Source organism: Acinonyx jubatus, chromosome D3 (assembly GCF_027475565.1).
Source record: "Acinonyx jubatus isolate Ajub_Pintada_27869175 chromosome D3, VMU_Ajub_asm_v1.0, whole genome shotgun sequence".
Lineage (NCBI taxonomy): Eukaryota > Metazoa > Chordata > Mammalia > Carnivora > Felidae > Acinonyx > Acinonyx jubatus.
The window spans coordinates 52,209,541-52,227,288 of record NC_069392.1 but is presented as its reverse complement, the minus strand read 5'-3'; the positions used below and the strand labels follow the sequence as shown (position 1 = coordinate 52,227,288).

Sequence of the window (17,748 nt, the reverse complement as noted above, 5' to 3'; positions counted from 1 at the left end):
TGAGTATTTGCACTTCACCATGTTAGACCTCAAGATAATTAATTCAGAAGGCAAAATAATTCAGGCGGCCAGCACCTCGTTTGTCCTGTAGGTGGCAAAATTATCCTAAGAGGAATCCAGGGACAGGATGCAGAATTGCTGTGCTGAAGTTAATAGTGGTAAAGGATTTAAAGCTTGCCTTAAAATATGGTTTTCAACGTTTTGAAGTTTTTTTGTTTTACAGATTTAAAGATGCCTTTTGTGTTGCTCTGAATTAATAAAGCTTTATTTTTCTGGATAATCAGTACTAATGCTCAGAAATAAATTATTACTATTATTATTATTTTTTTTTTTAGGGACTAGATTTTCAGTCTGGTTATCTTTGAAAAATGCCTCTCTTTTTGTACTTGTCTAGCAGGTTTTGCTTTATTGGATGGTCCATCCAAATTGCAGGACAAGAGCTTGTGAAACTAAAAACCTCTTCCTACTTGTTTGCAGCTGTAAAAAGCAAGCTTGAAGCCAGTATCTAAAAGAGAGGAAATAAGGCCCTCTAGATTTCATCCGGTTTTATGTTTTTCTAATTACCTCACAGAGGATGGCAGAATAGTAAGCAAGACTTTAAAGAAGGAATGGATAATTATAAAACATTTGGGGCAGCGTGATTATGACTACATTTATGTGTAAGAAACAAAGTTTATAATGATTACAATTAAAAAGCTAAGTACAGCCAAATATTTTATCCTCAGTTGTTATCACTAGTCTTCATAGCTTCCTTTTCTTCCTTTCAATACAGAAACATCATTCTATGTCCTGGATTCATCATTAAAGATCCAGATATGAAAAAAACAGAGTCATCAGGTAACCACCAGTGACAAGCACTATATATATAGTTATTTGAAGAAGTAAGACTAAAGGGGGGATAGAAGGGAGACAGTATGTTATGTTATACCAATATGTTCTGGAATTGCTGACATAGTATGACTTTTAAAAATAGAGAATGGGTAGAGCAAATGAAAAAATTTTAATTGTTTCAGTTACCATATTGGTGATGATGGTTTTAGCATTGTTATTCTGAGGCTGCTGCATGTGTAAGGTAAATAAAGGAAGTGAATAATTGTGGGATAGTCTAACTCTATCATGCCCTGTGTCCTTGAAAACCAGGATTCTCGGTGTAGAAAATGGAGACATAGTAGTAACAGGAAGGATTAAGTAAAATCCCTGTAGTACTCAACTTGACTTGGAAGTTTTACAATAAACTCAGAAAGTGTCTTATCTTGTGAAAAAAATAGGTATTTCCTAGCTCTCTCCTAGAAACCATGGCTAAGCTACTAGCAATGAGCATGCATAGAGTCCTGATTATGATTTTGAAATGCCATTTCTCACTGAAAGTAACCAAGCTTTTTAGAGAGATGGCTGATTCCAGGTCTGGGGCAAATAACACACAAGTTGAGCCTGGATCTTCTGAGATAGCAAGGAAACTATTAAAGATGGCTAGTGTAGTGTCAAAACGACTCAGCACCAACTTGGGGTGGCTCCCAATAGCCAGATATGGGACAATTTGAACTTCAATAAGGTAATATTTGAAATGGGTTGAGGCCTATCAAACATGTTTGAATTCATGAGTTCGTAACACTGAAAAAAAAAAAGAAAAAGTGATCTCTGGAAGAAATAGGAAACAAGTTTATTATCTTGAAAATTAGTAAATAAAGGGAAAATACAAACATTTACTTTCCCTTTCCTATACAAATCTGACCGTTGGTCAACCAAATAGTAGATGTGGGGAAACATCTCTTTATAAAAATGTTCCAACTAATAAATGAAAGAGAAATGATAGGGTTAGAATATCCTCCAACTCACAATAAATCAATGGATCAAGGCATTGAGTATCAATTTCAGGAGACATCACGAAAAGAGAGAACCAGACATTGTGTGCCCTCTGATGAAAGAACACACCATGACCTATAATCTTGCCAAAAAGGATTAAACCTGAGTCTATTATATTTGGATCCATGTGTCAATATTCAGAGGAAAGAGGAACATGCTGAATTGCACCATGAGTATGCAAACAGCAAAATACAAGCTGTGGATAACTCTATCCAGACCAAGTTCTTAACTAATAATACATTTTAAGGAAAAGAAAAAACCTACAGATTAAAAATACACACTTAGGTGTTGATATCACTGTAGTGGTTACTCCTGTGGAAGACAGCTAATAACTGTGAGTGGATACACAGAGGACATCCAGAGTGGCTGGCAGAGTTCTAAAACTGTTTCCTACATTTTCTGTTTGGTTTTCAGTATTTATATTTTATTTTATTTTTTCTAAAAGATAAAAGTAAAAAAAAAATCAAAGCCCTTAGGATTTTCCACTAAAAATTATGAATATGAACACTTCTATAAATATCAGCTAAAGGTCCTTAAGAAATTACCTATATTATAGAAATATTTCTAAATAATAAGCTACAAATATTTGAAAATATAATACTAAATTCTTATTGTGCATAGTTATAAAAAGTCAAAGGATTAAGTATACATTGTTAACACATTTACTTTGTTTACAGTATTATGTTTTATAATTTGGTTAAGCGGACTTTGTTGACTTCCAAGATTTTCCTTTCCTACTTTGATACAAGGCTACCCATATTATTCTGTTAGAGATTAGATAAGCACTAGAGCAGATTTCAGGTTTCCTTGAATGTCCATACTTGGTTTCATTCTCCATCTTTTTACATAGAACAAATATAAGTTATCTTGCCCAACTATGATGATAGTTATTAATCTATAGCATTACACATAGTATCATCCAATTTGCAAATAAAGATCGTTCACCCACATATCCTGCCTCATGTTTTCTTCTATACCTTGGTGGCTGATGGAGACTATTTTTTGTTAAGTGTCTAAGAAAGTCAAGAATGTAAAACAGATTTAAACCATCCCAATGAAAGCAGTTTTAAAATGCAATATAACAATAAACATAGACAAACATATAACTGTGTTGTACATTTTTGCCCATCGAACATTGACAATTTCCCTCCAATTGTTCGAGCAGCATCTTAACAAATGGTGCAATTGAATGGTCTCCTCTCCTTTCCTTTGAATAAAATTATGTGGTGTTTGAGTGATTCACATATTCCAGAAGTGACCGGTCTAAAACCCTTCGGATAAGAGCTTCCTCAATTATATTAAAATCCTACAATAAAGAAAAATAATTAGAAACATAGAATCAGAGACGATAGTTTTCAGCAACTGGAGGATAAAGGTCAAGGCAATGCCTCATTTTGCAGGAAAGTAGAGCTCTGAATTTAGTGACCTGTCCCACGTTTCCACAGAAACTCTCATAAACTTATCCCAGAACTTTTGCTTTGGGGCTAGTACATTTTTCTAGTTCTTCTTAATGCATAACAATTAACTTGTTATTGTCACAGTAGAATAGCCTTGATTTGGAGTTTACACTAGTAATCTTTAGTCAACATTATAAATCATGGTCAGGGTGCTATGTTCCAAGTAAACTTCTAATATGGAGTAAAGTCAAGACATTCCCCTAGAATTAACCAATCCCAGGACTTCTACTGAATATCTATCTCTGAAAAGTATATTGAACACAAAACTCTTTCCCCTTGCCTCCCGATGGTCAAAATGGCTTTCGAACCTTTAAGTTAGCACGTGCTGTAAATAAAACAAAAACTATTAAGAGCCCTATCCTGTGCAACTCATCTCCTCTTCTATAATACTAATAATAATAAGGTAAAGTCTCTATTGGAAATCTATCCTAAAACATAAAAGCATAAATGCAAATCAACAAAATCCAAAGGAAAGCCACAAGGCGTAGGTGAGAACAAGATTTGGACCAATCCTGGTTTTTTCTTAGGCAATTTATTAACTTTTGAGCTTCAGATGTTTCATAGCTAGTGACGACAGTAACACAATACTCACTTCATAGAAGCTGCTGTAAGGAATAAAATGAGGTAATATGCCTAAAGTGCTTAGTATAGTACTTCGTAGCTTGGGAAACCAAAAAGTCAAAACAAACAATACTGCTTCTACCTTATTTCCACATCCAAGAATATGGTTTTGAGTGGGTTGAAAGTACTCTCATCAAAGTCGCTTCCTCCTGACCAGCCCTGAATCATACTTTGAAAAATCTCGAGAAGAATGGAGTGACTATGAATAGCCAGAACAGATATGAAATCAACCTAGTTTTTAAAACAACTATCAGAGCTAAGGGAAAGAGGAAGCCCTATGTGTTGTAAAACACGAGAACATATAGACCGGAACCAGCCTCTGTTGAGGCCCTGTGAGCTTCAGCAGCCAGAAAAGACATTATTTGAGCGCTGGAGCTGAGAACATGAAGCCTCTGTTGTGTAGCCTGTTCAATTCTTCAAGTGGTCCTAGTACCCCCATTTATCCTCTCCCCATCTCCAACTCGCCTAACGCCCTTGCCCAAACTGTGCATATCACTTTACATGCACTATCAAATTTAAGCCTCTCAAGAGCTTATGGGACAAAGTGGTTTTACTCTCCTCACTTATCAAATGAACAGACAGGCTCAGTGGTTAAATACCTTGCCCAAGGTCACAGAGCTGTGACCGAGTTGTTACGTAAACCCAGGTCAGAACCCAAGCTCCTCGTGTTGTAACCACAGTGGGCAGATCAGAAAGCAGGGAAAAAATTTTCAAGTGACAGTCTTCAACAATTATTGAATTCTATCTTGAAATTGCATTTAAAAAATTGCATAAAAAGAAAGCAGTAAAAAAAAAATCATGTGAAAATTGTATGCAAAGTTAAATTTAGCCCTTAATATTTCATGTATTTAGATAGAGGAAACAATAAAATATACTATTTCAGAACATGGCTATGAGGGATTTCCTCCCATAATAGGCAATACCGCCTTTGCTGAAAGGGACTCAGGGGATAACACATTACCCTCACATGGCAACACATGGAGCAAAGTAGAACAAAGGCTACATTAACTTTTGGCTTGTTGTTCTCATTCCTGATCATGGGAAATATGGTCATAAGTTAGAACTATTCATACTACATCTAACTTTTCTTCCATCTTAAAAAAAAAAAAATCTTGGGTGGGGGAGAGGTAATTGGATGAAGGTGGTTGAAAGGTACAAACTTCCACTTATAAGATAAATAAATACTGGGGATGTAATGCACAACATGAAGGCTGTAGTTACCACCAATGTATGGTATATTTGGAAGCTAAAAGTTCTCATCACAAAGAAAAATTTTTTATTTTGCATCTATATGAGATGATGGATGTTAAGTAAAATTATTGGTGGTAATCATTTCACAATACATAAACAAGTCATTATACTGTATATCTTAAACTTACACAGTGCTGTAAGTCAATTACTAATAATACTGAAAGAAAAAAATTCTTTTTTAATTTTTTAAATTTTTATTTTTTTGAGAGTATGCATGAGCGCATGTGAGCAGGGAGGGGCAAAGGAAGAATGAGAGTGACAATGTTAACAGGCCCCACACCCACCACAGACCCCGATATGGGACTTGATCCCACAACCATGAGATCATGACCTGAGACAAAATCAAGAGTCAGATGCTCAACTGACTGAGCCACCCAGATGCCCCCCGAAAAATTCTTAATACAATGAGATTAGCCATGAGTTGGTAATTACTGATGGGTAGTTATTGATGACATGTGGGAGTTCATGGTGCTGTTCTGGCTACCTTTGTACATGTTTATAATTTTTCCTAATAAAAACTTTTCAGTTTTGAAAAAGTCCAATAAACATGACTTTTGTGTTTTATGGAATTTAAATAAAACATGACCTGTGTGTCTTACTACACTGATAACACCATATCTGTTATTAGCCATTCAATGTAGTATCAACTGCATGCAGAATAAACTCTGAGCCATTTCATTACTCATGTGATATAATTTCATCTCAGGCACATAAGTTTTCAACTTCATAAATATTAAAACTAGACACACAGAGGGACTAGAGTAAAAATTAAAATAATTTGAAAGTGAACTCTAGTACCTTATACAAGGAGCAATTATCTCAATCACAAAGAAAATAATTTTGTCTAAGGCAGATAACTCATATTAATAGTCAAGTTTATAAAACACTATATTTTATAATTTCCTACTTAATGCTATTACTTAACTTCAGGTCTATACACATTTTTTTCCACCATAATTTTCTTTGCTTGAATTTAAAAAGGTAAGGTTAACACACACCACATAGAAACAATGTAAAAGTAAGAAAATATACTTACTATGAAATCATCATAAAACAAAGTGTGATTGACTTGCAAATGTCTTATTAAACTGCCACTGAAGCTGCCTGGATTTTCATTAGGTAGTAATCGGCAGAGTGGACAGAACTGGAAATGAAGGAAACCAAGAGTTCAAGAAAGAATTAAAAATAATCATTAGTGTCAGAATTTTTACAAAATTAAAAAAAAACTATTCAGCAAAGTGAATTTTAACTTTATGAATCTATTGACCATTCCTCACCATCATATTTTATTTTTTATCTATCTACCTATCATCTATCTATCGATCTATCTATTTTTTGAGAGACAGTGAGCATGTGCATGTGCACTCAAGCAGGGGAGAGGCAAAGGGAGAGGGAGAGAGAGAATTTTAAGCAGGCTTCACTCCCAGTGCAGAGCCTGCCACAGGGCTCGATTCCACGATCATGAGTTCATTACCTAAGCTGAAATCACGGGTCGGACGCTTAACCCACTTAACCAACCGACTGAGCCACCCAGGCACCCCCTCAGCATGATATTTTAAAACTGCATAAATATTAATAATACTAAGTAAAATTGCATTTATTTCTTCATATGCACTTCTGTACATATTTATCAACTTATTATTTAAACAACACTGCAGTTAGCAGATCAATTAATTGCCTCGCTCTTGAAATATATAAGATTTTTTTGGTATGCAGATATTTTGTTATTACAAATGATGTAATCTATAGTGTTCACCTTTAGATTTATTCTCATAGAACAACATAGAACAATTCTCATAGAACAATGGAGATTAGCAGGTCAACAACTATGAACATTTGTAGTTCCTAATATCTATTGCCCTAAAGTTTTTTATTTCCACCAGCAATATAGATTACAACCCACTAGCATCAATTAGTATTTACACATATTTTCCTAATTTAATAGCAGTAATGGCTTTAAAAAATAACCTTCTTCATTTTCAAACATTTATAAACTCATGAGAAATTCCAAAGATAATGCCAGAGGTCTTATGACCCCATCACCTAGCTTCCCCAATGGCAACATCTTTTTTTTTTTAATGTTTGTTTATTTTTGAGAGCGACAGAGTGCGAGTTGGGGACGGGCAGAGAGAGGGGGGGGACACAGAATCCCAAGCAGGCTCCAGGCTCTGAGCTGTCAGCACAGAGGCCAATGCAGGGTGCAAACTCCTAAGTGGTGAGATCATGACCTGAGCCAAAGTTGGACACTTAACTGACTGAGCCACCCAGATACCCCCAAATCTTTTTTTTTTTTAATGCTTACTTATTTTTGAGAGAGAGCAAGCACGAGCGGGGTGGGGGCAGAGAGAGGGAGAGACAGAGGATCCAAAGCAGGCTCCATGCCAACAGCAGAGAGCCTGATGTGGGGCTCAAACCCACAAGCCATCAGATCATGACCTAAGCCAAAGTCGGTCACTTAACTGCTTAACTGATTTAGCCACCAAGCGCCCCGTCCCAATGGCAACATCTTACGTAACTGTAGTACATTATCAAAACCAGTAAATTGGCAATTAACAACAAACCTTACTTAGAGTCCACCTATTTTTGCATGAACTCAGTTTTTTCGGTGTGCCTATGTAGTTGTATGAAATTTTATCACATGTATAGATTTATATAATCACAAACACAATCAAGATACAGAACTGCCATGTCATTACAAAGGAACATCCTTGGGCTTCCTCTTTACTTTGTCTTTTCTCCCTAAACCCTGGTATCCACTGATCTGTTCTCTACCTCTAGAACTCCATCATTTTGAGAATGTTATATAAATAGGATTAATCTTTTGAGATTGACTTTTTTCACTGAGCATAATGGCCCTGAGATTCACCCAGGTTGCTGAATGCATCAAAAGTTCCTTCTTTTTTATTGCCGAGTAGATCTCCCTGATGTGGCTGTGCCAATGTATCCATTTACTTTCTGAAGGACATTTGTTGTTTTCAGTTCTTGGCTGTTATAAATGAAGCTGCGGTGAATATTGGTATACAGATGTTTGCATAAACATGTTTTCATTTCTCTAGAATAAGTTTCCAGGAGTGTGATACCTGGGTCATATGGTGAGTTTTACGGTTAACTTTGTAAAACACTGCCAAACTATCTTCCAGAGTGCTTGTTCCATTCTACATTCCTACTAGCAATGTGTGAGTTATCACCAGCATTTGGTACTGTCTGTATTTTTAAAATTTAATTGTATTGTGTCGTAGTTTATTTATTTTGAGGGAGAAAGCATGAGTGGAGGAGGGGAAGAGAGAGGGAGAGACAGAATCCCAAGCAGGCTCCTCATTGCCATCGCAGAGCCTAGTACAAGGCTCGAACTCACAAACGGTGAGATTATGACCTGAGCTGAAGTCGGATGCTTAACCTTACCCCGTGTGTGTGTGTGTGTGTGTGTGTGTGTGTATTTTTTAATTTTAATCATTTTGATAGGTGTGCAGTGGTATTTCATCATGATTTTAATTTGTATATCCCTAATGGCTAATTTAAATGACTTTCTTTAACAGACACTACTTTATTATGTTTTAACTTCGGTTTCTTTTTAAAAATTCCATTTCCTCATGCATTCATTTTAAAATACGAGATGCAGTGGTGCCTGGGTGGCTCAGTTGGTTAAGCATCCAACTCTTGATTTTGGCTCAGGTCATGATCTTGCTGTTCATGAGTTTGAGCCCTGAGTTGGGCTCTGCATTGATGGTGTGGAGTCTGCTTGGGATTTTCTCTCTCTCTGCCCTTCTCCTGCTCTCACTCTCTAAATAAATAAATAAATAAATAAATAACTTAAAAAAATATGAGATGCAGAATCATTACTGAATGCAAGGTATGTGTTAGGCATTAAATTAGGTACTATTCTTATTTGATCCTCACAACCCAATTTTTTTTAAATTTTTTTCTATGTTTATTTATATTTTTGAGGGAGAGAGAGACAGATTGTGAGCGGGGCAGGGACAGAAAGAGAGGGAGACACAGAATTGAAGCAGTCTCCAGTCTCTGAGCCATCAGCACAGAGCTGTCAGCACAGAGCCTGATGTGGGGCTCGAGCTCGTGAACCTCGAGATCATGACCTGAGTCCAACCGACTGAGCTACCCAGGCGCCCCGATTAATTTATTATCCTATTCCCTTCAGGAACCCAATTTCAGAAAGGAAAAAAAATTAACTTCAATTTATACCACTTTAAGTATCAGAATGGGAATCTAGGCCTCCTAATAGGCAATTCAACATTCTTTTCATATTATAACAGTGTTTAATCTATCTGCTTGGATGATAACATTTTCCTTTACATTTCAATGAGGGCTTTATGTAATTTTTTCTTACTGTTTTATGGAGGTCTTGGTTTCAGTATGCTCAATATCTAAACATATACTTCTGAATTCTGCGCTACTCCACTAATATTTGTCTTATTTTTATTTATTTATTATTTTTTTAATGTTTATTTTTGAGAGCGAGAGACAGTGTGAGTGGGAGAAGGGCAGAGAGAGACAGAGACAGAATCTCAAGCAGGCTCCAGGTTCTGAGCTGTCAGCACAGAGTCCCGTACGGAGCTCGAACTCACAGAGTGGGAGATCATGACCTGAGCCAAAGTCGGATGCTTAACCAACCGAGCGACCCAGGCGCCCCAATATTTGCCTTATTTTTAATAAAATTACATCATTTAAGTTACTATTGCTTTATAATCATTTCCGATTTTCTAATCACAAAATGCTATCCCAAGATAGCACTTAATCTACCCTGAGACCCCTATGTAGTAATGAGAACACAGCTGAGACCAAGAAATATTTTAAGGAAAGGCAACATTAATTTTTTGTGGTGCGAAGGAAGGGAGACTAGTTATAGAAGTATGTTCACTCAATACTCTTTCTTGTGCCTCTACTATGTGCTAGGCACCTGGAATACGGGAACCAGTAAAGATAGGGTTGTGTTGCATGGCCTGTGAAATCAAAGAGCCTTGGGTTCAAATCCCTGCAGATTCTTGCTTGTTATGTGACCTTCAGCACATGAGTTTCCCTCTTCTATGAAGTGGAGATACTACCACCTACCCTGTAGAGCAGTTATGATGTTTAGAGATAATGTCCTTAATGTGCCAGGTACACACTAGGCACTCAGTAAACACCATATATTTACTACTATTTGATCCTTGTTCTTGAAGAGTTGGAGCTCCATGATGGAAGCAACTACGTGTGTCCCGTTCACTCCTGCATTCCCAGTACCTGGAAAATTGTTTCCCATTTCATCTCTACCTCTCACTGACTTAACCTTGGCAAGTAACTAATCTTATCCTGCAAAGTGAGAACTATCTCTGCTTTGCGGGGCTGTTTGTGTATTTAAAACACATCATTTAACATTCCGAAGCTCAGTCATTATATGAGCTCAGTCCTTGGCACAAATACTAAATGGCTGCTATTGTTATCATTGAAGCAAATACTTTTACTACTGCATAGGAAGTGCTATACCTGAGACGTTACGCTATATGTTCAAATGTTATACTCAAAACAACAGTTCAAGACCTAAAAAGGGAATCATTAATTTTGCCCAGGAAATCAGCAAAAGCTTCAGCCAAGCTGCTGGTAACTGAAATGAGTCTGGAAGAACGAGCCAGCAATGCCACAGTGAGGAACATCAACAGGCAGAAAAATCAATGTGGGAAACGGCCGGAGATCTAAAAGGACAGGCCTGCTTAGGCAATGGGAAAAGCTGTAGGAGGCTGAAGACAGGGCATGTGGCAGGAAGTAGTAGGACATGAGTCTGGAAGGATACACTGGGAGCAGTTCTGCTCAATAGATGGTTCATTTGAGCACCTATTCTGGTTTCTGGAGGCCCCATGTCAAGAGTCAGAGGTACAGAGATGCTAACCCCTGGCCCAATGATTAAGGAGCTTTGAGATCTAGCGAAGGAGAAAGATACAGAAAGCCTGGAACTTTAAGTAGCTTTTGTTTTTCGTCTGATTTTAGTAGGAACTAGTGGAGATGAGACTTCAGTCTTCTGCTGTACATCTACCAGAAGGACATTGTAAAACAGGCCAACAGCTATAGTACTCTAAAGATTTTTTGTGTGTCTTACATTGAAGGATCTGACCTGAAGGAGGAGAGGGTAAGAATAAGAAGGGGAAAGAAATGGTATGAGAGTTACTAATCATTACCAAGTACCTAAGTGTTCACCTATACTCTCCCTACTGCTGCCAATGGCTAATATCGGCTCATCCTTTATTATTTGCCTCTACTCAGTGCTCCTGGGCCACGCTACTCAGATTAGGAATCAACCATTGTGCAGTGTGCATTCAACACATGTTGGCCTCATCCCAGTATGGACTTTATCTGATGGTGAACAGCACAGGTGAAAAACAGCCTCCAGATTAGAAGCTACCACCAACTTCAATCCTTCGGAACATCTATTACAATGGACACCCAGCTCTATCTGTGGTTTAGGTTAACTTTTTCACAGCAACCATCTGATGCCAAGCGCCATTTGGGGAAGAAATTTAAAATTCCTGAGTCAAAAAAAAAAAAAAAAAGAGAAAAGAGACATGCACCGAAAATAATTACAGACAAATATGTAACCAAAATTAAGGTACCAGACTGCACATCTAATTTAGTAAGAGTTTGAAAGCAAATTGAATACAGATTTTTCTTCCTTCCAAAACATATTCTCCCACTACCCAGTCGAGTCACAGATATTCTAAATATCCACAGAAATAAACCTCTGTGGGCAGGTGGCTCAGGCTCTAGTCACCACAGTTTATGTTCCAAACCAATAAAAGTCCTGTCCCTTCCCTTAAGGAATGAATCTCAGGAACAAGGCAGAAATTAAGAGACTACTGCATCCTTTGAATGAAATGATGTTTTCTTTAATATCTTATTTTTCGTAATCACTATATCCTCCTATGTGCTAGGTTGTCTTCCAACAGCTGGCCAAGCAGTGTTGAACCAAGAGGTTCCATGACTTCGTGAACCGAATAACTTACAGGGAAAGACAGACATGAAATGAATACACAATTACAAATTGTGATGAATAAGAAAAAAAGAGGAGAGAAAAGCAAGAGCTACAAGTAATTTGGGGGTCAAGGAGGGCTTCCCTGAGGAAGTGAGATTTAAGAGGAGTTCTAAAGGATAAGTAAGAGCCAACCACTGAAAGAAAAAGAATAGCCAGAAAGTGTGGCTCTTGTTGAAACATCTTCCCTTTAGAGGACAAAATACCAAATTTCTCTCAAAAGCGGTCTCACAATTCAATCTGAAGCAAGCTGTTTATGTCATTGGCCTCCTTTGAGTTTAATATTCCAGAAATTTTTTTAAATAAAACATTGCAGATGGGGCACCTGGTGGCTCAGTCATGTAAGCATCTAACTTCAGCTCAGGTCATGATCTCACAGCTTGTGAGTTCGAGCCCCACGTCGGGCTCTGTGCTGACAGCTCAGAGCCTGGAGCTTGCTTCGGATTCTGTGTCTCCCTCTCTCTCTGCCCCTACCCTGCTTGTGCCGTCTCTCATAAATGAATAAATGTTAAAAAAAAAATTTAATAAAACATTGCAGAATATTACTACTGTGTGGCAAAAAGGAGCTGTTGGTTGTTGTTGTTGTTTGTAAGTTTATTTATTTTGAGAGACAGAGAACAGGCGTGGGAGGGGCAGAGAGGGAGAGAGCGAAAATCCCAAGCAGACTCCATGCTGTCAGTGCAGGGCCCAACCCGAGCTGAAACTAAGAGTCAGACGCTTGCCTGACTGAGCCATCCGGGCACCCCAAGGAGCTGTTGGTTCTTAAAGCTGCATGTGAGAAAATTCAAAATTCCCTGATGTTCTTAACCCACTACCCCAGTCTTAAGAAAAGAAAGAAAAGATTAGTTGCTTGGGGTTCGATCTCTGAATTATCTAATTTTATCTAGAAGGCAGAATCATTTGCTCAAATGTCTAACTGCCATGAAACTTCTTATGCCAGATAGGTCAGATGATGTCACTGATCTTATCTGCAAGCAAACCCAGCAACCCTGCCCCTGAAAGCAATGATTCCTTGCTAACTTCCAAACCAGTCCAGAATCAGCCCTGGACATAGGACTTCTCAGGGAGGTGTTTCCCCGACTGGGGATCCCTAAGCATGTGAACCTCAACTATGCCACAGTACCTGCTTCCAGCCTTTTCATAATCAAAGCATATCCCCTGAATTCTAGTGGCTCTAGATCCTTCAGAGTGACACCTGTCTTGATTTCCTATTCAAGCATGGAACATTAACATAGGAAGCTGAAGGTCTTCTGTGCTAGAAGCCACCTAGACGGCCCTCGTGTTATTACTGAACCATGGATTTTGTGAACAATCTGCTCCTGCCTCAAGGCCACAATTGCATCCTGGTCTTGTGAAATTCATTACTTCACACCCCTTCCAGCTTGGGTTCCCCAACAGTGAGGGTACACGGCTTCCTTGAAATCTCCACTGGCCTTGGTTTTATGTAGTTGCAAAAGCGGTAGTAGCCCACCATTATCACCTGACTCACTTACTACCACCCGGTGAAAAGGGCATCATCCCCATTTTAGGAATGATGACACAGAGGTGAAGACATTAATGGGATTTGCACCAAAGATGATCTCCTCTAAAGCTAGGTTTCAGCTATTAATTCTGTGGGCAATCTGATCCCACCATTTCTGGTTTATTTCTGCCCTTGGGTCAGCTTTCTTCAATGATGTCTGTGACCTCTAAATCAAGGAAGACCCAGCTTCCATGGGCACCTTTAATCTGATAGGCAAACTGAGGAGCATGAGGACTGGGCTTCTGTTGGAGCCACGTACACAGTACCAATGGACAGACCAGTACACAGCCTGTCCCAGATTACTCCTGTGATGCAGCCTAATACCAAGGCCCAAGGCACCTGGTGTTCCTCCAGTCAGAGTAGCACTTGGGTACTAGTGGTTAGGACTCAGGCTGTGTGATAATACCTCCACAGGGTAGTCAGCAGACAAGGAAGCACTTAGAACTCAGTACATGGTAGCTATTATTATGCCATCCTAACGCTTTCTTCTAACTTCTTCTAGCTCCCCAGGGACCTATCATAACATAGTTCCTTAGCCCAGTTCCTCCCACAGAGCAACTTACAAGCCGTGAAAGCCCGTGACAGTCTCCCCTGCTCTCCCAACACATATCAAGCCATTCCAAGAACCAAAATGCCTAAGCCATTAGGATCAATAACAAATACCTTTGATCGTATTGTGTGGCTTTTCTTGTGAACCTGTTAGTAGATCATAGGGGTCGACCATGCTCTGGAAATTAGACTACTGTGTTCAAGTTGGGGCTCTGCTACTTAACAGCTGTGTGACCTTGTAAGACTTAGTTAACCTCTCTGAGCCTCAACTTATCATTTGTAAAATGGAGGTAATCACACCTATCTTCTAGGATTGTTGTGAGAACTATCCTTGTATCTATCTATCTATCTATCTATCTATCTATCTATCTATCTATATCTATCTATCTATCTATCTATCTATCACCTATCTATCTAATATACCTATGTTTCAATCTCATCACTTTCCAAAAGGATTTTATGGAGGAAAATAACCTTAAAATTCAAATTAAAAAACAAAACAAAACTCATATCTATATAAATGATACACATACATATATGTCTGTGTGTGTATACACACACACACGTATATATATAACATAAAACTAAAATAAAACTCAAAATAATCTTCGAGGTATCATTTTATATCTGCTAAACCTTTAATTTTCTCTCTTTCTTTCTTTCTTTCTTTCTTTCTTTCTTTCTTTCTTTCTTTCTAAAAGTTTATTTAGGGGTGTCTGAATGGCTCAGTCAGTTGAGCGTCCCACTCTTGGTTTGTGCTCAGGTCACCATCCCACAGCTTTGTGCGTTAGAGCTCCCCCTGTGTCGGGCTGTGCACTGGCAGTGTGGAGCCTGCTTAGGATTTTCTCTCTCTCGTTTCTCTGCCTCTCCCCCACTCGTGTTGTCTCTGTCACTCTCAAGATAAATAAATAAACTTAAAAAAAATAAAGTAAAGTTTATTTACTTATTTTGAGATAGAGAGAGAGAAAGAGAGAGAAAGAGAGAGAGCGGGGAGGGGCAGAGAGAGAGGGAGAGAATCCCAAGCAGGCTCCACTCTGTCAGCTCAGAGCCCAACACAGGGCTGGATCTCACAACTGCGAGATCATGACCTCAGCCCAAATCAAGAGTCAGATGCTTAACCAACTGAACCACCCAGGCGACCCTTTTATTTTAATTTTAAAGTAAATGTACCCACTGTTGGCCAGGTTAAGATGAAGGTGGTTTACTTATCAATCGCTTACACAAATATAAATTGACTCAACCTTTCTGGAATGCATTTTAGAAGTATATTTCAAGAACTATTATAAAGTTTGCTCTCTTGGTCCCAGAAAGATAAATCTAAGGATTTCCTCTCAGGAAAAAAAATCCAATAGAAGGAAGAGTTCAAATGTACAATATGAATTCACATCCTAAAATTGGTAACCAAGGGTACAAAAATAGTAAAATGGCTAAGTAATGTACCCATCACCACCCTGCTTTCCCTCACAACTATACCAAAATGAAAATCATAAAAGTTACACTGCAAAGTGGAACTAAAATGCCAAGCTGAAAAGAAAAAAGGAAGCATTGCAATGAACCTAGGAAATGATAAGCAATATGTATATTTATTGTGCACGCATATGGATAAATACTCAGATTGTGAAATAAAACAACAGATTGATTGAAGATGAATAACTTCCTACTGCTCATTTCTAGTGAATTATTGTGATAACCTTATTTGCATTATTAAAAAATGTTTTTAACTTAGGACGTGACCACAGTTAGTATACTCAAGTTCGATTTTAGCTGTGTAGTTTTTTGTTTTTGTTTTTTAACTTATGTTTATTTATTTTTGAGGAAGAAAGAGGAAGAGAGAGCGAGCGAGCAGGGGAGGGAGGCAGGCAGAGAGAGAAGGAGACACAGAATCAGAAGTAGGCTCCAGGCTCCCAGCTGTCAGCACAGAGCCCGATGTGGGGCTTGAACTCATGAACTGTGAGATCATGACCTGAGCTGAAGTCGGCCGCTTAACCGACTAAGCCACCCAGGTGCCCCGCACATTAGTAATTCTTACCACTCACATATTGTTAACAGTCACAGAATTACCACAACCTTGACATAAACTATCTTTCATAATATATCTACAAGCAGAAGCCTATTGAACGGGTTTCTAGTGTATACCGAACTTAGACTTTGCAGAAGTATATGGTAACAAAATTCCTTACCACAGATCTCCTTTCTGATCTGTGATGAGTGATACAGTGATCCAGCAAGCTGTCTTCATCCAGTTCCCTCTGACAAAATGGACACACACACCTGGAAATTGCACAGAATACAAAAATGACTAAAATTTCTAGCATTTAACTAGAGCTAAGCAATAGAACGTAGGCGGATCTAGTTTCCAGCCCTTGTTCTGGAAACTTCCAGATTTGACATTATTTTTCTGATCCTGATAATGGTCAGATGCCTACGCTTTTTCTCATGGAGAAAAGCTAAGTATCCTCCCAGGGCCACCACGGAGAAACGGCTAGAGCAGCACGTGAAGCACTTTATTCTCTTTGGAAGCGAAGTGCAGTCTGAGCACCCATTAACTGACAAACGGGGACCACGTCACCCAGCTGTCGCTGGGTTACTTTTTCTCTTTCTCTTCCTCCCTCTCCTAATTCAGGAAACATAACTGGGTGTTGTTTGTTCTTCAGCCCCACCAGCATATTACTACAGGTGACTATAAGGAGTATTTGACCTTTACGTCCGTGCTGTCCAGTACAGTAGCTATTAGCCATATACGTCTGTTGTCACTTAAAATGTGGCTATTGAAATTGAGTGATGCTGGAAGTACAAAATGCACTGTGAATTTCAAACGCTTAATATAAAAAAAAGCAAAATATCTCAAAAATGTTTATATTGATTACATGTTCAAATGGTAACACTTAAGCTATCTTTGGTTAAATAAAATACACTAAAAATTAATTTCGCTGTTTCTTATTGCCTTTTTAGTGTGGCTATTAGAAAACATAAACTCACATATGTGTTCTATTGGACAGTGCTGCCTTAAACGCATAGGTACAATATGGAGGCTTGAAATTTTTTGCTCACTTTCTATCATAGATATAACTTCCTGTTCCCTAAGACTTATACCCTTAAGAATTTTAAAAATTTGAATCATGCAGCAGTTAAGTTCTTCTATGAAGCAAAGATTTCTATCTTAAATGCAAATCTTACTCCATCCTAGAAGACTGATTAATCAACAACCCTCCTCATTTTCTATTATTTTGTTTATTACTTAATTCTAACTAGCAGAAGACATTAGGATTTAAATTAGCCTGGATATATTTTTATATTTTTATAAAGGCTAACAACCTTGCAATCAAACGCATACATTTTCTTAACCCATTTATTGTCCTTCCTTCCTACTGGTCCTTGCAACCAAGCTAATAGAATTCATACTCTCCTTTGAGCTAAAATACTCATTTAAAATTTATAACATCATGGTATAAAACTAACCCTACAATAAA

At 38.1% G+C, this 17,748-nt stretch overlaps 1 protein-coding gene across 1 annotated transcript in view; it reads right to left on the bottom strand.

Moving 5' to 3' along the window:
• Positions 1-1,637: 1,637 nt before the first annotated feature.
• Positions 1,638-17,748, bottom strand: part of RNF125 (ring finger protein 125) — a 42,040-nt gene continuing 25,929 nt past the window's right edge. Inside the window, exons 4-6 of the mRNA XM_015083183.3 lie at positions 16,459-16,549; positions 6,229-6,336; positions 1,638-3,169 (exon numbers count right to left, since the gene is read on the bottom strand). Of these exons, the coding sequence (XP_014938669.1) occupies positions 3,083-3,169; positions 6,229-6,336; positions 16,459-16,549 (286 nt within the window). The 3' untranslated portion in view covers positions 1,638-3,082. The remainder of the gene's footprint in view (positions 3,170-6,228; positions 6,337-16,458; positions 16,550-17,748) is intronic.